The 27,223-nt window shown below is 39.0% G+C and overlaps 1 protein-coding gene across 1 annotated transcript; it reads right to left on the bottom strand.

Moving 5' to 3' along the window:
• Positions 1-43: 43 nt before the first annotated feature.
• Positions 44-27,223, bottom strand: GPR19 (G protein-coupled receptor 19). The gene is made up of 2 exons (XM_053716238.1): positions 27,017-27,223; positions 44-1,954 (listed from the first exon to the last, which is right to left on the bottom strand). The coding sequence occupies exon 2, from the start codon at positions 1,930-1,932 to the stop codon at positions 685-687; it is 1,248 nt and encodes a 415-aa protein (XP_053572213.1). The 5' UTR covers positions 1,933-1,954; positions 27,017-27,223; the 3' UTR covers positions 44-684.

Raw genomic sequence — 27,223 nt, 5'->3', positions numbered from 1 at the left:
TCAACGATGACAACTAGCTGGAACCACTGAAGTGAGCAGAGGACAATTTTTACCATTTTGTATTTGCCACCAGAAAATAAATACATTTATATTTACATAGACATATTTTTTTCCATTTTTTTTTTTTGTTACAAAAAAACATTAGTTCCTGTTTTGACAGTTTAGTATTGCTTAAATCTCTTTAAAACATAATCCAGCAAGTGGCTGTAAATTACCTGCACAGCAGAAAATGTTTCAAAAGTCACTTTTAAACTCTTTGCTGCCGAACAATGCTTCACAGTCCAACACTGACAGCAAAAAGGTTAAAAGGGACATAGATGTAATGCTTTAACTTTATTGCATCACTTCCAGTCAAGCACTGAGAGGTATTATATATATATATGTGTTTTTTTTTTTTTTTAAATGTCCTTATACTATGTTTGGGGGAAGAAAATAGGGTATAATGGCTCAGACAATGCAGCCCCCCTTACTGGCTGTTTCTTCCTGACCTTCTTTGAAGAAAAAGAAAGAAGAAAAAAAAGGGGTTGACAAATATAGGCAACAAATGATTTCTTTGTAAGAACAGCCTTAAAAATAACATCAAACCCCTAGACATTGGACTGGAAGTTATGCATTATAGTTAACACAACACTTTAATAAATGTACTATCCATTATAATTCTGTCTTTGTATCAGAATTCAACTATCACACAAAGGTATTAGGAGGATTGGAATCAATAGGCCAAGCAAGCTTCTTCTCTTTGGCCTCCCGGTCAAAGGAATCATAGACAGATTCCTTCACAGCAGTTTTAGCTGGTACGGGAATTTCACAAATGCCCACATAGTTCCTTTTGGCCATGCGTGAGCTGGTAGTGATAGTGTAAGCATTGCTCCGGTAGCATTTCATAGAAGACATACAAAAAGTTTCCTTCATGCCACGTCGGAAATTGGCATTGTAGACAGAGTACAGGGTAGGTTTAGCAGCTGAAGATCCAAATGACAACCATGAAACTGCCAAGAACACAAGGCAGCTCTGACGCTGATCACTCTCATCTGGATGCCACAGCTGTACCACATAGTAGGGTAACCAGGACACCAAAAAAATGGCGTTGAGCATTAGGAACATCTTAATAGTTTTGACCTTGGTCCTAGGTACAATATTCATGGTGCGTCTGACAGTAAGTCCATCTGTTCCAATACGCCAAATGTATTTTACTACCTTTTGATAAAAAAGGATAATAAGTGCAGAGGGAACCAAAAAGCCCACTATGAGGTGAGCCAACCCATAAGCTGCGCCATCCCATGAGGGAGGAGGGAAGAAATTACAATGGCCATCCACTCCATCGTAAAAGAAAAAAGCAGGAGATACAAATGCAGCATCAAATAGCCAAGAGGCAGCTATCATCCTTTTGGCTTTCTCCCTAGATACCTTGAAGCTCAGCGGATACAAAATAGTGTAGAATCTGTCAAGGCAAATGGAGAGAAGGACGTATATTTGAACACCTGGAGTCAAGTAGTGAAAATAACGCACAAGTTTGCACATAGCACTTCCTAATGCCCAGCGTCCAGAAGTGACCTGGAACAAGGTGAAAGGAGCACTGCCCACACTTAGCAGAAGGTCAGCACATGCCAAAGACACAACAAAGTAATTTGTGGTAGACTGAGTCCTCCTACTTCGATGAATTACGAGACACACTAGAGCATTTCCAAAGACTGAAAAGATCCAGATAATCCCAAAAACAAGTCCAGCAGCTGCAATTTCTCCAGGAAAGAGTAGCTGGCCAGGCATAGTGTTGTTCCGCTTTCCAGATGTGCCATCTTTAAAGACTCCAGGTGCCCAGGGCTCTCCAACTGACAGTGGACAGGCAGTCATGTTGGTAATCGGAATTGGGTACAAGACGGTGGGCAAGATAAGGTGAGACATATGGGAGTTCATCCCACGAGCAAAAACCATGTTCAATCACTAGTTCAGTGCCCTGAGAGAAAACAGAGAAGACAAATTAGAACTCAAATAAAATGAAGAAAGGAGGGAAAATATTGGTGAATAATGTTTAGGTGGAATGATAGAACGTCAGGTTTGGAAGAGGAAAGAGATTAAAAAAAAAAAAAAAAAAAGTAGAGAATGTGAAAAAAAATGTTAATGAAGAGAAGAGAATATGAGTTGTTGCTGATATATAGGAGATTATATGTGTGAGAGAGAGAAAGAGAGAGAAAGAGAGAGAAAGAGAGAGAAAGAGAGAGAAAGAGAGAGAAAGAGAGAGAAAGAGAGAGAAAGAGAGAGAAAGAGAGAGAAAGAGAAAGAGAGAGAAAGAGAGAGAAAGAGAGAGAAAAAGAGAGAGAAAGAGAGAGAAAGAGAAAGAGAAAGAGAAAGAGAAAGAGAAAGAGAAAGAGAAAGAGAAAGAGAAAGAGAAAGAGAAAGAGAAAGAGAAAGAGAAAGAGAAAGAGAAAGAGAAAGAGAAAGAGAAAGAGAAAGAGAAAGAGAAAGAGAAAGAGAAAGAGAAAGAGAAAGAGAAAGAGAAAGAGAAAGAGAAAGAGAAAGAGAGAGAGAGAGAGAGAGAGAGAGAGAGAGAGAGAGAGAGAGAGAGAGAGAGAGAGAGAGAGAGAGAGAGAGAGAGAGAGAGAGAGAGAGAGAGAGAGAGAGAGAGAGAGAGAGAGAGAGAGAGAGAGAATGTGTGATAAGCAGACAAAAGAAGAAACAAATAAAATAATAAAAATTACATATTAAAATAATACAAATTTAGTTTTGCTTCCATTTCCATAATGGCAATGCTATCTAATAAAGTTGTTCTGACTTTTATTATTTATGAAACAATAATGTGTAGAAAGAGATTTGAATAATTTTCTTTGGGAAACCCATACCGATAACTGTAACACTAAGGCTTTAGGTTTTCAATCAATACATCTCTCAGCATCTCACTTTGAATTCAGCTGCCAATTTCTGGCCATGTCTTACTCTGTAACATGGGAGTGAGCCTGGTATGCAACGTTAACTATGTGTTACTATGATCTAATGAAACAGAGAATTTTAAAACTCAACATTTATGTTCCTTTTTTTACTTAACTGCTATTTCGACGTGTATATGTATCAAATGGTCCAGGTGAAGGACTGTGTTAATGTGAACACACATCAGATGGTCAAACGATCTGTGTGTTTCTCACTACACAAATGTTTAGAAGACCCAGGCTGTTAGTACCCCAGGACTGGTGTAAAGCTTATGTAATAGACAATGGATCATACTCTGATTAGACAAATTTATAAACTGAGACGCAACAATCGAACAATCTTATATGCATGGTTCAACAACACCTAAAATGATTCATTATTGAAAGTCAGAAGTTATTGCAATATGCATTCCTTATTTACTTTGCTACATGTGTATTTTCTTCCAGAGAGGCTTGAGTAAATACTTTTTAGCTAATTTTCTGTAAGCCAGTCTGCCCCCTCCTTTCTCACTTTATCTGTAATAATTTGCTCTTTTAGGGTAGATTATCAGTTTTGCATCGGCAAACAAGATAGGAGAAGAATTCTTTGCAATAGCAGTGGTCATATTAGGTGTAAATTTTATTGTGTATATATAAATATATATTTTTATTTAGCTATTAGATAGATTAGAAAGGAATATATGTCTGTTTGCTCAAAAAACTATCGGCTAGATTACGAGTTTTGCGGTATGACTGAAAAAGCAGCGTTAAAGCTCTTTTTCACTACCGCTGGTAATAAGAGTCTTGCAGGTTTAGGGGCACCGCACACTTTTTTTGGCCGTAACGCAACGTAACTACCGCAGCTTTCAAAAAGTCCTTTTTCAATGGGACTTCCTTTGCGCCGGTATTACGAGTCTGTCTGGGAGGCCAAAAAGTGAGCGGTACAGCCTAAAACTTCAAGATCCATACCGTAAACTGAAAGTCAATAATTATGGGTTTTACGCTACAAAGCTGTAACATAAAACTCATAACTAAAGTGCTAAAAAGTACACTAACACCCATAAACTACCCATTAACCCCTAAACCGAGGCCCTCCCGCATCGCAAACATTAAAATAAAATTATTAACCTCTAATCTGCCACTTCGGACATTGATGCCACTATAATAAACAGATTAACCCCTAAACTGCCGTACTCCAGCATCGCAAAAACTAGTTAAATATTATTCACCACTAATCTGCTGTCCCTAACATCGCTGCCACCTACCTACATTTATTAACCCCTAATCTGCTGACCCCAATGTCGCCGCCACTATACAAAATTTATTAACCCCTAAACCTAAGTCTAACTCTAACACCCACTAACTTTAATATAATTAAAATAAATCTAAATAAAACCTACTATTAATAAATAAATAATTCCTATTTAAAACTAAATACTTACCTGTAAAATAAACCCTAAGTTAGCTACAATATAACTAATAGTGACATTGTATCTAGCTTAGGTTTTATTTTTATTTCACAGCTAAGTTTGTATTTATTTTAACTAGGTAGAATAGTTAGTAGATAGTTATTAACTATTTAATAACTACCTAGCTAAAATAAATACAAATTTACCTGTAAAATAAAACCTAACCTGTATTACACTAATACAGAAAGTGATTTTCAGCACCCCTTTATAGCTTGGAGTACAGTAAAATCTGTAATATAATCAAACAATGTCTTCCCATTCTTGCGGTGGACCCCAGTTTAGAACAAGTAACTACTGGGGGTTGTAAATTATTGGGGATATTTTGGCTCCTTCTGATCCCCCCCCCCCCAAACAAAAATGTAAAAACATGGTTACCAAACAGACTAGGTTTCTATAAATGCAGAGCTAATCACTGAAAGGTTTGTAAATATGTCAAGGAAGGGGTACATTTTAAATCCACAGTCACAAGCAGGTCATTTGATATCAGGTTTAGGCTAAACTGCAAATCAAATCACGTAATGTACCTAATCACCTGTAGGGGGTGCCAAATTAAATATGTGGGAAAGAATATGTGGGAAAGACTAAATGTCTCTTGAAAGATAGAGCGGTAGAACATGTCAGGGACATAGCAAATCCAGAGATATTCACCCCAGTGGCAAAACATTTTAAGAACCTACATGCAGGTGATGCTACACTGTTATCCATCCAGGCCATTGACCATGTCCCAGCACACAAGAGAGGAGGGGACAGAGAATATAAACTCAATTACAAAGAGGCACAATGGATCTTTTACTTAAACACTAGACACCTTCAAGGAATAAACATGAAAAGTGATGTCAACCTCTTTATTTAGACATAGGTTTCTTTTTTCTCGAAAAATGAATTCCTTTTCTATATAAAAAAAAAACAGGTCCCAACAAATAAATAAGTAAATAAATTAACTAATAATTATTTGCCCTAGGAGTGGGGAATAAATAGTCTGAGAATTAATGATATAAAACAAAATGTATATACACATTCCAGGGTATACACCTTTAAAATAAAAAGGCAGGATTTGTTCCTTTCAAAGTGGAGACAAACACTTAGAGAAAAGGCAGGTAGGAGTCAATTGGTTGTATGTTTTTAATTGACAGATTTCTCTTTAAATAGAGGTCCCAATAGCAGTGATCAAGTGTGGGAGACCCACACAAAACATGTCTGCATTTTTGCCTTTGCTGAGACTCCATATGTGCCGTTGTGAGCCGTAGGCTCGTTTGTTTTTATGCAAGCTGACTCACAATAAAACAAAATTTATGCTTACCTGATAAATTTATTTCTCTTGTGGTGTATCCAGTCCACAGATTCATCCATTACTTGTGGGATATTCTCCTTCCCAACAGGAAGCTGCAAAAAGGATCACCCACAGCAGAGCTGTCTATATAGCTCCTCCCCTAACTGCCACCTCCAGTCATTCGACCGAAGACAAGCAAGAGAAAGGAGAAACTATAGGGTGCAGTGGTGCCTTAAAATGACAGAGCGGGCCGTGGACTGGATATACCACAAGAGAAATAAATTTATCAGGTAATCATAAATTTAGTTTTCTCTTGTAAGGTGTATTCAGTCCACGGATTCATCCATTACTTGTGGGATACCAATACCAAAGCTATAGGACACGGATGAAGGGAGGGACAAGGCAGGCTCTTAAACGGAAGGCACCACTGCCTGTAAAACCTTTCTCCCAAAAATAACCTCCGAAGAAGCAAAAGTATCAAATTTGTAGAATTTAGAAAAAGTATGAAGCGAAGACCAAGTCGCCGCCTTACAAATCTGTTCAACAGAAGCCTCATTTTTAAAAGCCCATGTGGAAGCCACCGCTCTAGTGGAATGAGCTGTAATTCTTTCAGGAGGCTGCTGGCCAGCAGTCTCATAAGCTAAGCGGATTATACTTCTTAACCAAAAAGAAAGAGAAGTTGCTGAAGCCTTTTGGCCTCTTCTCTGTCCAGAGTAAACAACAAACAATGCCGATGTTTGACGAAAATCCTTAGTAGCTTGTAAATAAAACTTTAAAGCACGAACCACGTCAAGATTATGTAATAGACGTTCCTTCTTTGAAGAAGGATTAGGACACAGTGACGGAACAACAATCTCCTGATTGATATTCTTATTAGATACCACCTTAGGAAGAAAACCAGGTTTGGTACGCAAAACTACCTTATCTGCGTGGAAGATCAGATAAGGGGAATCCCACATTAAGGCAGATAACTCTGAAACTCTTCGAGCCGAAGAAATAGCTACCAAAAACAGAACTTTCCAAGATAAAAGCTTGATATCTATGGAATGCAGGGGTTCAAACGGAACCCCTTGAAGACCCTTAAGAACTAAATTTAAACTCCATGGCGGAGCAACAGGTTTAAACACAGGCTTGATTCTAACTAAAGCCTGACAAAACGCCTGAACGTCTGGAACATCCGCCAGACGCTTGTGCAAAAGGACAGAGCAGAAATCTGTCCCTTTAAGGAACTAGCTGACAATCCCTTCTCCAATCCTTCTTGGAGAAAAGATAATATCCTGGGAATCCTGACTTTACTCCACGAGTAACCCTTGGATTCACACCAATGAAGATATTTACACCATATCTTATGATAGATTTTCCTGGTGACAGGCTTTCGAGCCTGAATTAAGGTATCAATGACTGACTCGGAGAAACCACGTTTTGATAAAATCAAGTGTTCAATCTCCAAGCAGTCAGACACAGAGAAATTAGATTTGGATGTTTGAAAGGACCCTGAAGTAGAAGGTCCTGTCTCAGGGGCAGAGTCCATGGTGGAAGGGATGACATGTCCACCAGATCTACATACCAAGTCCTGCGTGGCCACGCAGGTGCTATCAAAATCACTGAAGCTCTCTCCTGCTTGATCTTGGCAATCAGACGAGGGAGCAGAGGAAACGATGTAAACACATAAGCCAGGTTGAAGGACCAAGGCGCTGCTAGAGCATCTATCAGCGCTGCCTTGGGATCCCTGGACCTGGACCCGTAACAAGGAAGCTTGGCGTTCTGACGAGACGCCATGAGATCCAATTCTGGTTTGCCCCAACATTGAATCAATTGTGCAAACACTTCCGGATGGAGTTCCCACTCCCCCGGATGAAAAGTCTGCCGACTTAGAAAATCCGCCTCCCAGTTCTCTACTCCTGGGATATGGATAGCTGATAAATGGCAAGAGTGAACCTCTGCCCATAGAATTATTTTTGAAACCTCCAACATTGCAAGGGAACTCCTTGTTCCCCCTTGATGGTTGATGTAGGCTACAGTCGTGATATTGTCCGACTGAAATCTGATGAACCTGACCGCAGCAAGCTGAGGCCAAGCCTGAAGAGCATTGAATATCGCTCATAGCTCCAGAATGTTTATCGGAAGGAGTGTCTCCTCCTGAGTCCACGAGCCCTGAGCCTTCAGGGAGTTCCAGACTGCACCCCAGCCCAGAAGGCTGGCATCTGTCGTTACTATTGTCCAATCTGGCCTGCGAAAGGTCATACCCTTGGACAGATGGACCCAAGATAGCCACCAGAGAAGAGAATCTCTGGTCTCTTGATCCAGATTTAGTAGAGGGGACACATCTGTGTAATCCCCATTCCACTGACTGAGCATGCAGAGTTGCAGCAGTCTGAGATGTAGGCGACCAAACGGCACTATGTCCATTGCCGCTACCATTAAGCCGATCACTTCCATACACTGAGCCACTGAAGGGCGAGAAGTAGAATAAAGAACACGGCAGGAATTTAGAAGTTTTGACAACCTGGCCTCTGTCAGGTAAATCTTCTTTTCTACAGAATCTATCAGAGTTCCTAGGAAGGAAACTCTTGTGAGAGGGGATAGAGAACTCTTTTCTTTGTTCACTTTCCACCCATGAGACCTCAGGAATGCCAGCACAATGTCCGTTTGGAACCTGGCGATTTGAAAATTCGACGCCTGTATCAGAATGTCGTCTAGGTAAGGGGCTACTGCTATACCCCGCGGCCTCAGGACCGCTAAGAGTGACCCTAGAACCTTTGTAAAGATTCTTGGTGCCGTAGCTAACCCAAAGGGAAGAGCCACAAACTGGTAATGCCTGTCTAGGAAGGCGAACCTGAGAAACCGATGATGATCTCTGTGTATCGGAATGTGAAGATAAGCATCCTTTAAGTCCACGGTAGTCATATATTGACCCTCCTGGATCATAGGTAGGATAGTTAGAATAGTCTCCATCTTGAAGGATGGGACCCTGAGAAATTTGTTTAGGATCTTGAGATCTAAGATTGGTCTGAAAGTTCCCTCTTTCTTGGGAACTACAAACAGATTTGAATAGAAGCCTTGCCCCTGTTCCTCCTTTGGAACTGGGTGGATCACTCCCATAACTAGGAGGTCGTGAACACAATGTAAGAATGCCTCTCTCTTTATCTGGTTTGCAGATAATTGTGAGAGATGAAATCTCCCTTTTGGGGAAGAAGCTTTGAAGTCCAGAAGATATCCCTGGGACACAATTTCCAACGCCCAGGGATCCTGGACATCTCTTGCCCAAGCCTGGGTGAAGAGAGAAAGTCTGCCCCCTACTAGATCCGTTTCCAGATCGGGGGCTGATCTTTCATGCTGTCTTAGAGGCAGCAGCAGGTTTTTTGGCCTGCTTTCCTTTGTTCCAAGCCTGGTTAGGTCTCCAGACCGGCTTGGACTGGGCAAAATTTCCCTCTTATTTGTATTAGAGGAAGTTGAAGCTGCGCCACTCTTGAAGTTTCGAAAGGAACAAAAATTAGTCTGTTTGGTCCTTAATTTATTGGACCTATCCTGAGGAAGGGCGTGACCTTTTCCTCCAGTAATATCGGAAATAATCTCCTTCAGTCCAGGCCCGAATAGGGTCTGCCCATTGAAGGGAATGTTGAGAAGCTTAGACTTTGAAGTAACGTCAGCTGACCAGGATTTAAGCCATAGTGCCCTACGCGCCTGAATAGCAAAACCTGAATTTTTAGCCGTTGGCTTGGTTAAATGAACAACGGTATCAGAAACAAATGAATTGGCTAGCTTAAGAGCTTTAAGCTTGTCAAGGATATCATCCAATGGGGTTTCTACCTGTAGAGGCTCTTCTAGAGACTCAAACCAGAAGGCCGCAGCAGCAGTGACGGGGGCAATGCATGCAAGGGGCTGCAGAATAAAACCTTAAGGTAACCCTCTAATTTTTTGTCCATTGGATCTAGAAAAGCACAACTGTCCTCGACAGAGATAGTTGTACGCTTCGCTAGGAGACTGCTCCCTCCACCTTAGGGACCGTTTGCCACAAGTCCCGTGTAGCGGCATCTATAGGAAACATCTTTTTAAAAACAGGAGGGGGAGAGAACGGAACACCTGGTCTATCCCATTCCTTAGTAATTATCTCTGAAAATCTCTTAGGTATTGGAAAAACATCAGTGTAAACAGGCACTGCGTAGTATTTATCCAATTTACACAATTTCTCTGGGACTATAATGGCGTCACAGTCATCCAGTTGCTAAAACCTCCCTGAGCAACATGCGGAGGTGTTCAAGCTTAAATTTAAATGTAGACATATCAGAATCAGGTTGAAGTGTCTTCCCTGAGTCAGAAAAATCACCCACAGATAGAAGCTCTCCTGCTTTGGCTTCTGCACATTGTGAGGGTATATCAGACATAGCTACTAAAGCATCAGAGAGCTCTGTATTTGTTCTAGCCCCAGAGCTGTCTCGCTTTTCCTTGTAACCCTGGCAGTTTGGACAATACTTCTGTAAGGGTATGATTCATAACTGCTGCCATGTCTTGTAAAGTATATACAATGGGCGCGCTAGATGTACTTGGCGTCCCTTGAGCGGGAGTTATAGGCTCTGACACGTGGGGAGAGTTAGTCGGCATAACTTCCCCCTTGTCAATTTCCTCTGGTGATAAATCTTTTAAAGCCAGAATATGGTCTTTATAACTTATAGTAAGATCAGTGCATTTGGTACACATTCTAAGAGGGGGTTCCACAATGGCTTCTAAACATAAGGAGTTTCCTCTATGTCAGACATGTTTAACAGACTAGTAATGAGACCAGCAAGCTTGGAACACTTTAATTAATGTGAAAAAGCAGAATATAAAAAACGGTACTGTGCCTTTAAGGGAAAAAAACAAACACAAAAACTGCAAAAAAAAAGCAGTTAACTTTATGAAATTTTTACAGTGTGTATAATAGACTAAAATAGCATTGCACCCACTTGCAAATGGATGATTAACCCCTCAGGCTCAAAAACGAAGCAAAAAAACGGTAAAACCGTTATAACAGTCACAAGCAAACTGCCACAGCTCTAGTGTGGCTCCTACCTTCCCATAAAACGACTTTTGTAGGCACAAAAACCTGTTACAGAGGTCCAATATGTCAGGGGACTCCTATAGGGAAGCTGGATGTCTCAGAATGTAAAAACAACTGCGCAATTAGAACGCGAAAATAGGCCCCTCCCACCATGCACTCAAAGTGAAAGGGCCATAAATAACTACTCCTAGGAGAAATCTAGTCAGCCATGTGGAAAACTAGGCCCCAAATAAAGATTTATCACCCTCAGTAAAAAAACGTTCTTTATATATTATGCAAACGTTTTACATACTAAGCCATAATAGCAAGTAATATGAATATTACCCTTTACTGCAAGCATGATGCCAGTCGTTTGTTAAATCACTGCAATCAGGCTTACCTTAAATATATCAGGCACTGTCAGCATTTTCTAGGTCTTATCATCTCTCTAGAAAAAAAAATAAAGAACTTACCTCAGGGCAGTTAATTCTGCAGGCCATTCCCCCAGCTGAAGTTTCCCCATACTCTTCAGTTATGTGTGAGAACAGCAGTGGACCTTAATTACAACCTGCTAAGATCATCAAAAACCTCAGGCAAAACTCTTCTTCTAATTTCTGCCTGAGGTAAAAAACAGTACAACGCTGGTACCGTTTAAAAATAACAAACTTTTGATTGAAGATAAACTACACTAATTCACCACATCTCTCTTGATACTTCCCTGGACTGGAGGTGGCAGTTAGGGGGGGAGCTATATAGACAGCTCTGCTGTGGGTGATTCTCTTGCAGCTTCCTGTTGGGAAGGAGAATATCTCACAAGTAATGGATGAATCCGTGGACTGGATACACCTCACAAGAGAAAAGTTTTTTTTTTTTTTTATCAACTTCTATGCTACCTCGCAAGTTTGTTTCACCTCTCCTGCTAGTGATGCCCGGAAGTGTTCGACTGTGGTACTGAAGCCTTGGCGCTTTGACATAAGCACTGTTTGTTTTGGGCTCCCAGGACAAGGGAAGAACGTGGAGACCAGTGCGTTTGCCGAAGACACACTGCCTTCAACACATGTCCCCAGTAGCCGGTAAGCGCCACTATACCTTTGCTTTGTTTATATCTATATACCACACCCACTTGCAATATTTGAGTGGCTGCCCTACGCATAAGGGTAATGCAGACTGCCTGCCTGCCTGTATTTTAATAATAATTAAAGGGGACACAGGGCATCGTCCTCTAGGGTATGAGTTTTCAAACCTGTCATCAAGCCTCCCCAACAGGCCAGGTTTTCAGGATTACCTTGGATGAGAACAAGTAAAATAACCATGTTTACCAATCAGCTGATTGCTTCACCTGCTAGGGAGGCCTGAGGACAGGTTTGAAAACTAGTGTTCTAGGGCAGTCTTTCTCAATTCCTTTCTTAGAGCACACTGACAGACCAGAATTTTAGGATATCTGAACTATAGCACAGGTGAAATAATCAGCCGATCAGTAACCATGGCTAATAACCTACTCTCATCCAAGGTAATCCTAAATATCTGGCCTGCTAGTGTGCCCTTAGGACTGGAACTGAGAAACAATGACCCAGGGAACCAAATAATACAATTGACCACTATATGAGACAACTAATAATAACTATTATAGTAAGAATCTTAACTTCTAATACTTATGTTAATTGTTTCCATTTATATTACTAGCACTCAAAATAATTATGCAAATAATTCAAAGGAATAATGAAGCCAAGTAATTTAAAAGCAAACCAAACCTGTTAATACAGTCCAGGTAACCATACATAAAATGCATGCCAAACATGCAGAGGTAATTTCCTTGAGATAACCAAGAATAAAATTAGAAAAATCATATACTTAAAAAATAATAATAATAATAATAATAATAATAATAATAATAAAGGGTGAGCCCAAGAGAGAGAGAGAACAAAAAAAGTTCTGGGTCTGAATATATTGTTCCTCCTCGGCCCAGGCTGCCCCTTGGTCAGGGTCTCGGTGAAATTTGATGGCAAAGAAATCTAAAACACAAATGGAAACAAGGGCACCAAAATGGCCTAGCACAGTCTGTATTTAAGCTTTATGAAATAGTGTACAGAATACTAACAAAGGGACAGCACCTCCATGTGCTCTAATAGCAAGCTAGAACTTCCCAATCATCCAGCTGACTGATCACAGGTACAAAAGGTACTTCAAGTGCCAGGATACACAGGAACTACAATATTCATTCATCAGATGTCAACAATAAGATGGATCTTTGTGGCAAGGTGTAATTGCATTAAAATCTTTGTTAAAAACTCAAGTCACCATTTCATATCGTTTTGATACAGACTGTGCTAGGCCATTTTGGCGCCCTTGTTTCTTTTGTCGTTTAGATATATTTAAAAAAACAAAAGCATTTAGTCACTCCTATATAAAGAATGTGATGCACTTTTCAAAACAAAAATGTTAAAATAAGTTCTCTCTGATTACTGGGTGTATATATATATTTTTTAATTTATTTATTATTATTTTTTGAAGGTACAATAAACAAAGGTAACCCCTACTTGCGGATGTCAATGCTTATGAACATAAAATCCCCTTAAAAGAACTAATGGCCTCTCTTGGACCTTTAACAATAGCGTGTATTAATAGGGGGGTATAGTAGGGGTCACTTATGAACATTGAGTATGCAGGGCCACTGTTGGACCCTTGATAAGTATATACTGTATATATGCTGTATGGAACTATGAATCGCTAAGAACTACATGAAGCAACTTATAACAGTATGTGAGGCACACTAAGGAAGTCTGGAAATCGTATCATATATATATAGTTTACCTAAAGGCATCAATAAAAACTACTGGCTGGGTGGGGGTCATATTTTAGACTGGGGCTAATTAAAGCCGGGCCGATTCCATTTCTTCAGAGTCAAATCATGTGGAGAGGGCTAAATCAACAATTGTGCAACACTACTGATAGTAGTGGGGATGCTCCATGGGCTTTGTTTGTGTCCTAATGATAGGATGTTGTTAAACGGCAGCAGAAGAGATATAAGCAACTTTATCAATATGCAACTCACATGTCTCAGACAGAGAGTAGAGTAAATTATATTAGTATATCATTTAACAACGAAAGATAGATATCCTAAATGGACATGTCCTATGGGTGAACTGTAGGGTTATAGTTAAACTGTGCTAGTGTGAACCATAGTCCAACTGTATAGTGTGTTTGAAACTTATAGTTTTCCGAAGAGATGCCCAGAACAGAGATTATATGATGCTAGTCATTAGCCTGCTTATAAAAACCATAGCTTTCTTACTATGTCCATGTTGGGTAATCAGCACCTTTCCCCAAACTGTACAATTACGCTACCCCGGCCACTGGTAGCACAATTGCTGTATTCTGAATGATTAGGGAAAGCAAGATACATACATGACAGGTTACAGACCTCCCCTCCTTACATATCCTAATATTACTGAGCTTTTCTATCAGGGACTCTACGTAAAAGTTGATGTTACACCAATTGAATATGAATAAAAAGACTTCAGGTATGACCATGAAACATTTAAATACAATTATCATTATTGAAAAGCTACCTCTGAGCCACATGGATTACAGATCAGACAAATATTTTAAATGTCCACATATAAACACACTTGCAAAAACAGGAAATGCTCAAGTAGGATGAAATTAGGCAGCGAAAACATACATAGCTTCTATCTCCCCCCTGGCATATATCTAAGACATTGCAAACCTGCATAAGCCCCTATAGGTTGTGTTATGGTAAAACCCTGATATCGAGGGTTAATACCAGATGAAAGATGCCCTGAATACGGGATCAGCAACACACAAACCCAGTTAATTCCCCCCAAACACGAGACCAAGCTCCGTCTAGAGGGTAAAACAGAATCTACTTTATTGAGGGCTATATGCCTGGTATTTATGCAGGTCTCCCACCTGGTGGACACTCCCCTAGGAGACCAGATGGGGGATTGGAAGAGTATAGTACATTAGATAGAGGGAAGACGCCCTTTCACAGGATAAAATAGAATTACATTACATTACTTAACCAAATAAACAATCAAACACAAGAAAACAATGGATTCCTTCTTGGCACCTGGCAGTCTGGAGGTGATTAAACAAGGTGAATGCTTATCACCTAAACCTAATTGCAGTAAACAATAGATGATGCCAGGAAACCTGTCTCTGTCTCAGACAATACAGTTACTCAAAACTGAACAAGGGGAGAGTTAACCCGTCCAGTACTGTTGGATTTGCATCCTGTACCTATAATGGGCACAGGGTGACTTAACATAATGCCTGAATCCATAATCCGTAGGGAGGTTGACAGAGGGGTCTGTCACAGGTTGCAATAAAGGATGATGTTGTAAATGTTAGATGAATAAAATTAAGTCCCAAGGCCTATATCCTGGTTTCTTCGAGTTTGAGTAATCAGACTGTCATTTCTAATCTAATCCAAAGTTAGGTCTGGTCGCCTTACAAGGTATGGTTAAAGTTAGGCACGGAATAACTCTATATCATCCCAGTCCAGATTTTTAGCTATTGTATTCTTGGGAGCCAGGGACAGTATAGTATTTACCCCACTCCAGACCTGGGGGGTGAGAGTGATGCTGAGGTACAGGACAGATATAGTGTGAACCTACTAAACGCTGCTTTGTATTGCTGGCAGTTTGTATTGTTTAGAGCTCCCTCTGAAACAAGTGTCCAGTGATTAAGGTTTGATTTTCATGCTCCGTTACCATCCCTCCCCGGAGAGTGATGCATGGGAGCACAAAGCATTGGCCCCTCCTGTGTCGACCCGAAGCCGGGTGCCTGGGCGAACAGTTCTCTCATCTGGTGGGCCTCCTCCTCCTCACAATGTCTCCGAAGGAGTCCAGAGGCCCTCGCTGTCTCAGCTTTATTCGCAACTAGGTATGGGGCCTTAATACAGTGCAGCAGGATGGCCAGAACACAGGGTAGTTCAGCATGTTTCATCTCTGACTCTGCTCCGTACTCCGCAGCCTCAGGGCCTCCCCCTGCAATCAGCGCCGCCATGTAGCCCTCTCTAGCAACCAAGGGAATTGGTTTCTCTTTCCATGTGGGATTTGAGTCTCCTGGTGCTTTGGGTTTGTCAGGATTACCCCATGCCATCTGTAAGTGCTCCATAAGGCTTGAGAAATGTGCACAAAGTTGATTGTCCAGTGCCTTCAGTAGTGTTAATTCAGTAGGTTCCATTGTATAGTTGAAAGGATATATGTGACAGCTTTCAACAGCTGTTTTACCCGGATAGACCGGGGGGGGGGGGGGTTAGGTATAGTCCTCAGTTGTGCCGCCAGCAGAGGCTCCTAGCTATCAGCAAGTGCTGCATTAGCCAAATATGGTTAAACTGAGCTTGGATGTCATCTCTAATAGCTGATATTCAGTGGATTTACTAGCTCATTAACGCGGCTTCAAAGTAAGTCGGCCATCTTGCTGGGTATATATTTTAAGGGACAGTGTACTGTAAAATGTACTTCTTATGCCAACTGCAGAGTATTAAGTGTATGGGAGATTTGTCATTTTTGTATTTGAAATAGCTAGTATTGCTAATCAAAATCATTCCCATTGTTCTCAAGAACATGTCCATTTAAAAGGGTTGATTCAAAGAAGGGCAGTGTGTGTATCTTGTAGTAAAAGCATACCTCCCAACATTTGTAGCTGGGTATCAGGGACTCAAGAGGTTGATAAGGGCCGGTTGCCATTTTGTGGGTGGAGTAGTATTGGTAGGGAGTAGGATGATGGGTGAGGTTGTTGGTGTTTCTGGGCAGCCAGTGAGTTTGTCTGGGTAATTTGTGGGTATATCTGGGTGCTCAGTGGGTGGGCCTAAGGGAAATTCTGTAAACAGAGCGATATGGCTGTCTCAGAGGGATAGTTGACATAGCTCTTAATCAGGGACTGTCCTTCTTAAGTAGGGACAGTTGGGATGTCTGTAACAGTACTTCCTAGTAGGAAGTAGGATCCAATAACAGTAGTATACCATAAAACATGTGGAATATAAGCTTATAACAAAACTTCTTAAGTAGGGACAGTTGGGATGTCTGTAACAGTACTTCCTAGTAGGAAGTAGGATCCAATAACAGTAGTATACCATAAAACATGTGGAATATAAGCTTATAACAAAACACACACACAAAAAAAAGTGAAAAATGTTATAAAACTACCTTTAAAAAGGGATACTGAACCAACATTTTTTTTCATGATTCAGATGGAGCATGCAGTTTTAAGCAACTTTCTAATTTACTCCTATTATCATTTTTTCTTCATTCTCTTGGTATCTTTATTTGAAAAAGCAGTAATGTAAGCTTACGAGTTGGACCATTTTTGGTTCAGAACCATGAATAGGGCTTGCTGATTGGTGGGTACATTTAGCCACCAATCAGCAAGCTGTACCCAGGTGCTGAACCAAAGATGGGCCGTCTTGTAAGCTTATATTCCTGCATTTTCAATAAAAGATACCAAGAGAATGAAGAAAAATTGATAACAGAAGTACATTAGAAAGTTGCTTAAAATTGCATGCTCTGACTCATGAAAGAAAAAAAAAATTGGGTTCAATATCCCTTTAAGTTTCATGTATAAGCTGTATTATGATGTAAATATTGCATTAATTACATATTTTTGCTTACACTTAATAGAAATATTCTGAAATCTGAACTATTCTGAAATACAAATATGTTCTGGTCCCATGCAGTTTGGATTGAGGGTCTTGTACCTCTATATATGTATCATACAATAGAGATATTTAAAATAAATAAAAAAGATAGAGTAAATATTTACACACAGAGAAGGGTGAGGAGGATGGAAAAGTAATTTATGGCCATAAACAGTATCTTGGCAAATGAAAAGGGTCAGCAGATGCAGTGAGCTACAACATTTAAAAGGCTATCCATGTGCAAAGAATTCTGGGGCTAGAAAGTGCATAGAAATGAGAGATAGAGAGAGAGATAGATAGAGAGCTAGAGAGAGAGAGATAGAGAGAATAACTCATTATGTAAACCATTTACAAACCTAGACAAGTCAGAAGACTTGCTTTAACCACAGAAACTCTCTGATTACACTGTTTCCAATGCAGCAAAGGATTCTGGGTGAGACATGCAAATGAGGTTCACAATGACTCACTTTTTTACTTCTAGCCTGCTTTTTAAGGCAGACTTCCCTTTATGCCATAGCATCGCCGCATTACACAGCTTCTAAGCTTAGCTAGGGGTAGTACAGTGATTCAGACCAATCCCAGGACAGCTGTTTCGTGGTTATTGCCACTCATCAGCTGGGAGTAGGTTGAATCACTGCTTGGTAAAGTTGTTTTCTGGGTGAAAAAGAACAGCAATTTAAAATATTGGGAGGTGAAAAGTGAGTTTAAAATCCTCCACTAAATCCAAAATGTAGAGAAAATAACTCATTATGTAAACCATTTACAAATCTAGACAAGTCAGAAGACTTGCTTTAACCACAGAAACTCTCTGATTACACTGTTTCCAATGCAGCAAAGGATTCAGTGGAGGATTTTAAACTCACTTTTCACCTCCCCATATTTTAAATTGCTGTTATATATATATATATATATATATATATATATATATATATATATATATATATATATATATATATATATATATATATATATATATATATATTTAATTTGCCCTCCATTGTGCAAATAGTTTTTTAACCTATGTGTTAAGGACTATATAAAATAGCAACATTTAATACTATTACTATTTTTTCTACACATTGTGTATTTCTAGTTTATATACTCTCATACAACCTTTCTTGTTCCTAAAAACAGCTGCAGTTCAGCCCGTGATTAGATACCTAGTACAGTGAGGCCCCGGTTTACGCACGACTCGGTATACGAAATTTCGGTTTACGAAATCGAAATCTGAAGAAAAATTGACTCGGTTTACGAATTTTTTTCGCAATACGAAACAAAATGCCGGTTTGCCCCCCTCTGTTTACGAATATTTTTCGCAATACGAAACCAGTGGCCCCTGTGCCCCCTGCATACTCAAGTATGATTGAATTAATGAAGTTTGGGTACCAGTGTGGAGGTGTTGGAGAGGTTTTGGAGCCATTTTGCAGCAAGTTGTTGAGCCTTTTGGAGTCATTTGCAGCAAGTTGTTAAGCCTTTTGGAGCCATTTGCAGCAAGTTGTGGAGCCTTTTGGAGACATTGGAGCCATTTGCAGCAAGTTGTTAAGCCTTTTGGAGCATTTTTTGGACACTTTATTTGAATTTTTTCGGACCTCCGGAACGCATTAATTGATTTTCAATGCATTCCTATGGGAAAACGTGTTTCGGTTTACGAATTTTTCGCAATACGAAACGACCCGGAGAACGAATTAAATTCGTAAACCGAGGCCTCACTGTATATACTAGTGGCATAAAATCTTTAGTTGATTGCAACTAAGTAACTAAAATATACATTTCTCAGTGTGTGGTGCTCTCCTTTTTTAACTAATATATATATATATATATACACACACACATATACAATCACATATACATCCTATACATACACATTCTGTTAAGTATATGATGATTAGTCTTTTTTTCTCTTTCACTTTTAACTTTTCTCCACAGCAAATATATTGTAAACGTTGCTCTGCAAACTATTCTCGGACTATAGAGCTCTATAATATTTTTGTAAATATTTTTATTTTGAAGAAATTTTGAACATTTTAATACAGTATATGAAAGTATCATTGTAAGTGAAGTAGAAATATAGTGAAGGTTGATAGTCCTGTCAGTCCAAATGAGAGGAGATAAAGAGTCAGCATATGTCTTGTTTACAATTCTCTCAACAGATTGAGCCCCAGAATATCTTTAGCTATAACGTCCCTTTAACATAATGCAGACATAACATGGGTACACATGCACAAAGAGAACAAACATTGTGTGTCCAAATACATATAAATAGGGCTGCACGTGTAGAAAAAGATATTTGTGAAGGAATACAACGTACAGGCAGGTACCTATTATAAGATATAATGAGAAGGACAGTATATAAAATATTATTATGTTAGAAGTCTTAAATCCACATAAAAGTACCATATTTCTTGAGTTAACAAATTATTTCTCCTTCTGAATTACAAGATTGACAGATCTACATCTATGTATTCAACCACACTGATAACTACAGTATATTAATAGCACAGGTAAATACACTGCTGTTAGTGGTGACCCACTTCTGCTAATACTGCAGTACCACCACTTCCTGACCCCTGGTGCTGTCAGTCTCTAGGAGTTAGGAGGATGGTGCACACACAAAGAAACGGTAGCTAACATTCTAAGCCTGCCTAGCACACAGCCCTGTATCACACCCAGCATCACTGACGTCTGGTTACCATGGCACTCATAGAATGCTGGGGAAAGCGATGGTCATTATGCGACCTTGGAGACCGTACGGGTAGTAGGGGAGGGTGAATGCAAAGTGGATGAATTAATTAACCTGACAGGCCTGCTGCACCCCTCTCTCTGGCGATTAACCCATTTACTGTCCAGGTGGTAGAATCAGTGCTCCTCAACTGACCTACTCCTTGCCAAAGCTTTAAAAAAAACACAGAGGGTCCTGCTGTCAGTGAAGATGCCCAGGTGTACAGATACCTGCACCTGTTAAACATCATAAGTGCTGTCAGCTAGCAAGCAGCTTTATCTAATATATATTGAGTAGTATCCACCTCCAATCATTCATGATACAAACAAGCTAGGTTTTAAAGATCTCTCTGAATGACCATTGGAAAAAAAATAAATTAAAAAATATTAGATTAAGCCACAAGTGCCACAGCAGAGAATGGGACCGAGTAAGATACATTAAGGGCTTAAAGGGACAGTGAACATAAAAATCGTTATTGTTTAAAAAGATAGATAATGCCTTTACTACCCATGCCCTAGCTTTGCACAACCAACATTGTGATATTAATATACTTTATAACATTTAAATCTCTAAATGTCTGACTGTTTCTAAGCCACTACAGACAGCCTCTTATCACATGCTTTGTTATTAGCCTTTCACAACAGGAGACTGCTAGTTCATGTGAGCCATATTGGTAAAATTATGCTCACAATTGTGGGTTGTGCACAACAGCACTAATTGGCTAAAATGCAAGTCAATAGATAATAAATAAAATGTCATGTGATCAGGGGGCTGTCAGAAAAGACTTAGATACAAGGTAATCACAGAGGTTAAAAGTATATTAATATAAAAGTGTTGGCTGTGCAAAACTAATAAAGGGATTATCTATCTTTTTAAACAAAAACAATTTCGGAGTTGACTGTCCCTTTAACCTGGACAGAGTTACTTAGGTTATAACCTAGTAATTACACATAATAATATACAGGAACATTGAGGAACATCTGATTTTCATGAAAAATATTTCAATAGGTCACAAACTCAAAACTGTACCTGTAAGATCTTTGATTAAAGCTAATTGCAAATTTTTCAACCAACCCTCTGGGCTTCTGCAGCACTTATATCTGTGGCTCAGTATTCTATGCCTTTCCGAAGGTACAAAACAAATAAATGTATCCATGTTTAATATCACTGATTCAAATCCCATAACGCTGTACTGTTAATAAGCACCGTATCTTGCGAAGGATATATACCTTCCTCATAACAGAGCTCTGATCCTTCGTGTTCATTCATAATACACTGTCTATGCACTGAATTTCTGATGTCAAGCATGCACATTATCATACTCTAACATTATGGAAAAACACAACCAAAGTCACACTACATTTTAATCAGAAATTAATCAGAAGCCCATCATGTTATTTAAAAAAAAAAAAAAAGTAGTAAAATTTGCTATATGAATACATTAATCACATTTTGGGGGTTACTCTCCTTTCTTTTCTACCGTACAACATGATTTCAATCTGCTTATTCCCAATCTCTTTATTACTTTCTGCTTGTATTCCCCTTCCTCTCTTCCTGTTTCCTCTTATTATTTACTTTTAATTAGTTCACAACAGGTTTTTATTTTCTCATCTGATGTTTTATAGAGGATAATTTAGCTTTAGGTTCAGATAAATACCAGCTTATGTGTTGTCATTATAATCTCACACAGATAATGCCTTGTTAATATCACATTGTTTTTAGTTTCTTACTCTAACAGAAAACATTAAAGAGATTAGAGATTTCTTCGTTCTCTTGCTATCTTTATTTGAAAAAGCAGCAATCTAAGCTATGGAGCTGGCCCATTTTTGGTTCAGACTCTGGATAGCACTTGCTGATTAGTGGCTACATTTGGGTTTAGTATCCCTTTAATGAAAACTATTTACACAAAAAAAATATATATATATATATATATATATATATATATATATATATATATATATATATATATATATATATATATATATATTGCTGAGAGAATCACTCTTTGCTATAAAGGGACTGTAAACACCTTGAGATTATTTTAGTATAAAACTTTGTTTCATACTTTCGTTTATTTTGATCCATTTTTTTTAATGTAATTTAGCTCTGAAAATTGTGGATTTTTTTCATCATAATTTGAAATAAACCTGCTGACTTATCAAGGCTAACCATGCTACATATTTCCCCTAATTGGCTTCAGCAAATATGAATTGCAAAACAATGCATTTTATACTTACATTATGTCCGTGTCTAGCCTTGTTGTCTGTAGTCTCAAACCCAGATTGGCACCTCTTAATAAGGCAAATAGTGGGAGGAGTTTGGGTACTGACACTACTTTTCAATAAATCTGGGTTTGTTTCACTTTCAAAAATGTTGTGTCCATTAATATTTATGCACACATGGTTCAATAGATAGAACCATTGGTGCAGCAGATGCAGGGGGGGCGCACAGCAGCCAGTCTATACATAGGCCTGTGCCTATGTTGTCATCATATGGCTACTCACTTCATTATACAGTGCAGCATGTTCACTATTATGCATTGTACAGCACAGCATATTCAGCAAAGTATAAATACTCATTATATTTATTATACAGAGCACTGAACTTATTAGGGAAAAGTGTATAGTACATCACTTCATTATACAGCACAGTATGCTCACTGCCAATTTATAAATACTCAGTATCATTACTTCATTATAAAGGGAAGCAGGTTCATTATTAGTGCGTATATATATACAGTGGATATAAAAAGTCTACACACCCCTGTTAAAATGTCAGGTTTCTGTGATGTAAAAAAATGAGACAAAGATAAATCATTTCAGAACTTTTTACACCTTTAATGTGACCTATAAACTGTACAACTCAATTGAAAAACAAACTGAAATCTTTTAGGTAAAGGGAAATACAACTAAAATAATATGGTTGCATAAGTGTGAGCACCCTTTTATAACTGGGGATGTAGCTGTGTTCAGAATTAAGCAATCACATTCAAAATAATATTAAATAGGAGTCAGTACACACCTGTCATCATTTAAAGTGCCTCTGATTAACCCAAAATAAAGTTCAGCTGTTCTAGTAGGTCTTTCCTGACATTTTGTTAGTCGCATCCTACAGCAAAAACCATGGTCCGCAGAGAGCTTCTAAAGCATCAGAGGAATCTCATTGTTAAAAGGTATCAGTCAGGAGAAGGGTACAAAAGAATTTCCAAGGCATTAGATATACCATGGAACCCAGTGAAGACAGTCATCATCAAGTGAAGAAAATATGGTGCAACAGTGACATTACCAAGAACTGGATGTCCCTCCAAAATTGATGAAAAGACGAGAAGAAAACTGGTCTGGGAGGCTGCCAAGAGGCCTGCAGCAACATTAAAGCAGCTGCAGGAATATCTGGCAAGTACTGGCTGTGTGGTGCATGTGACAACAATCGCCCGTATTATTCATTTGTCTGGGCTATGGGGTAGAGTGGCAAGACGGAAGCCTTTTCATACAAAAAAAAACATCCGAGCCCGGCTAAATTTTGCAAAAACACATCTGAAGTTTCCCAAAAGCATGTTGCAAAAGGTGTTCTGGTCTGATGAAACCAAAGTTGAACTTCTTGGCCATAATTCCAAAAGATATGTTTGGGGCAAAAACAACACTGCATATCACCAAAATAACACCATACCCACAGTGAAACATGGTGGTGGTAGCATCATGCTTTGGGTCTGTTTTTCTTCAGCTGGAACTGGGGCCTAGTCAAGGTAGAGGGAATAATGAACAGTTCCAAATACCAGTCAATATTGGCACAAAACCTTCAGGCTTCTGCTAGAAAGCTGAACATGAAGAGGAACTTCATCTTTCAGTATGACAAAGACCCAAAGCATACATCCAAATCAACAAAGGAATGGCTTCACCAGAAGAAGATTAAAGTTTTGGGATGGCCCAGCCAGAGCCCAGACCTGAATACAATTCAAAATCTGTGGGGTGATCTGAAGAGAGCTGTGCACAGGAGATGCCCTCGCATTCTGACAGATTTGGAGTGTTTTTGCAAAGAGTGGGCAAATATTGCCAAGTCAAGATGCGCCATGCTGAAAAAATCATACCCAAAAAGACTGAGTGCTGTAATAAAATCAAAAGGTGCTTCAATAAAGTATTAGTTTAAGGGTGTGCACACTTATGCAACCATATTATTTTAGTTTTTTATTTTTCTTTACCTAAAAGATTTCAGTTTGTTTTTCAATTGAGTTGTACAGTTTATAGGTCACATTAAAGGTGGAAAAAGTTCTGAAATGATTTCTTTGTCTCATTTTTTTACATCACAGAATCCTGACATTTTAACAGGGGTCTGTAGACTTTTTATATCCACTGTATATTTATATACACATACATACATATATTCTCACAATCATTATACAGAGAACTATGTATATTATTACTACTGCTTATTACTGAGTTACCTTCAGGGTGCTGGGAGGGGAAAACATGGCTGAGGTGGCATCCCTATCAGGGCCCTGTGTAGAGTAGGTCTGCTTCTGATTAGAACATACTTCATGGGTGGTAAATTAGTCATCAACAGTACCCTGGGAAGTAATTTGCCCTATATACTGCTTGCTCACAAAACATTATCCTTACCAGCAGTATATTCACCTGCTAGAAGGGTTCAGTATATGCAACCGGATGGTTGTACACAGAATACTCACATTGCTAGGATTCAGATTAGACACCTTGTTGATCTTATTAAATATATTCACATTGCAAACAGCATTCAGATTTAGCTACTAATGGCATTTAGTATACTTATCTTTTTAGTTCAGTATGTTCACTGTGCCAAAAGTATTCAATATTTGAACTTTCACTATAGTATTCAATGTATGCATTTTATTAAAGGGACATGAAACTCAAACAAATTATTTCATGATTCCCATAGATCATGCAATTTTAAACAACTTTCTAATTTACTTCTATTATCCAATTTTATCCATTCTCTTGGTATTCGTTGATGAAAATCAGGGAGGCAAGTTCAAAAGCATGCAAGTCTGCAGCACTATAGCAGCAGTTTTGGAAGAACGCTATACATTTGCAAGAACTAGATGGCAGCACTTTTTCCTGTCATATAGTGCACCAGACATGTACTCTACTTACCTAGGTATCTCTTCAACAAAGAATACTGTGAGTATAAAGAAAATGAGATAATAGAAGTAAATTGAAAATGATATGCTCTGTCTTTATCAAACATTGGGGTATGTACAATTTTATAGCAGAATCCAGTATCTTGCTTATCATACAGTATACACCTAGCTTATATTATGCATTATACCATGCTTGTATTATTGAGTATTTGTGACTTACTGATAGTATTTAATATGAAGACCTTGTCAGTAGTATTTATTCTGCTGACAACACACCTCACTACTTGTATAAGTGTATTCACCTGGATAATAGTGATCTGCATAGTCATCTTGTTGGCAACATTATTTACTAAAAAGGGAACTCTGCAGTGAGGTAAACATCTTCAGTTGTTATGGGGCTCATTCACTAACATTCAGTGAGCTTATTTAAATATTTCACTAAATCAGTGCACTTGGACAGCACATGAAATGGACCTAATATGCATCATCTTGAAGTTCTTAGAATTTGTATACATCTAGGTCACTATGCACACCTAGCCATCATACTGTACATGTGTATGTATGTATGTATATATATATATATATATATATATATATATATATATATATATATATATATATATATATATATATATAGGCTTACCAGAAGTCCCACTTTTACTGGGATTGTCCCGGTTTGGAGGCGCTGTCCCAGTGTCCCACCCAGTTGTTCATTCTGTCCCAGTAGGGTCGCCACCTCCAGGTTTCAAATCATGTGTCCGGGTTTCAGACCACCTGAAACCCAGACACATTATTCAAAATGACTGGACTGTGGCTCTCCAGCATAGTTGGATGCTGGTACTTTGTTACATACAGCCCTGCTTAGCTTAACGTTCATGTCCTTCAAAGTTTACATTTAGTAATACAGGCTGAGTGAGCAGCATAGGGTTTTTTAATTTTGTAGTACTACTTTGTTTATTTTTCTAAGAATTTAACACCCCCGACCCCTGGTGACATTGCCGGTAATACACCTTTAGGGGAATCATATGGGTGTGACTAGGAAGTACAGACAGGAAGGATTTTTGGCCTGGATCTTGCTTTACTTCATGCAGGATAGCATTTTGGCTATAATCATTATGGTATAGAGTAGCCTCTTTAACAGCTTTAGCAGGTACGTGCTTCTTTTTTACTTTCATTCAATGTTGTATTTATGCCTTATCAGTATTTGGTTCTGTTCCTTAATTAGACAGATAAAACACATATTACACTGCAGATATTAAATTGTGAAATTGATAATTATGAAAGTGATAATTATGCTTGATGTTTGGCATTATTTAGAATCTGAGATTTAGATTAATGATTTATTTGCCATGACAACGTAATGGTGCCTTTTTCACTAGGGGGTGGTTTTATGGTCTATTTAAACTGTGTGATTCACTTGTTTGACTGAGGAAGGGTAGAGTATCCACGAAACATTACACACATAAAAGCTACTACTTTAAAATGACCGGTAATTGCCACGCCCCCTTGACCACGCTCCTGACCACACCCCCACTGGCACCGCACCAGGTGGTCCCAGTTTCACCTATAAAAATTATGGTAAGCCTATATATATATATATATATATACACACAACATGCTTACAATATACAGCAGGCAGCTCTTACAATATGCAAGTTGTTTATATAGGATGCAGGTCACAGATACACATATTTGTTATTGCGAGTAGTATTCAGAATCCACAACCGTAACCCAATTAAATCTGTTAATGTGTCACTATGTGCTGTATTGTTTCTTCCATTTCCCTGCCGTTATAACAGGTTATTGTTTCTACCTGTGTTGGCTCCTTCCCCTGAGGCCTGGGTCCCAGCACTGCCCGGCGCACACTCACCTCCAGGTTACACTATATTAGTCAGGGAGCATCCTCTGAGAAGGGGGCAGCTGCCCATGTTCACTGCCTCCGCGGGCAGCTGCAGAGCTGAGCTCTCCCCCGCAGTCATTCGGTGCCCGGGGCCTGCATACATCGCTCCAAACTGCCGGTGAGTGTGAGGTGTGAGCCCGCACTCAATACACACTAGACCACAAACAGTCCATACAC

This window comes from Bombina bombina, chromosome 6, assembly GCF_027579735.1.
Source record: "Bombina bombina isolate aBomBom1 chromosome 6, aBomBom1.pri, whole genome shotgun sequence".
NCBI classification, from domain to species: Eukaryota; Metazoa; Chordata; class Amphibia; order Anura; family Bombinatoridae; genus Bombina; species Bombina bombina.
The sequence above is the reverse complement of the archived record's forward strand: the minus strand, read 5'-3'. Positions and strand labels throughout refer to the sequence as shown.

Bases quoted from the DNA above. Each gene is read 5' to 3' on its own strand.
- GPR19 (XM_053716238.1), bottom strand. From the start codon at position 1,932: ATGGTTTTTGCTCGTGGGATGAACTCCCATATGTCTCACCTTATCTTG.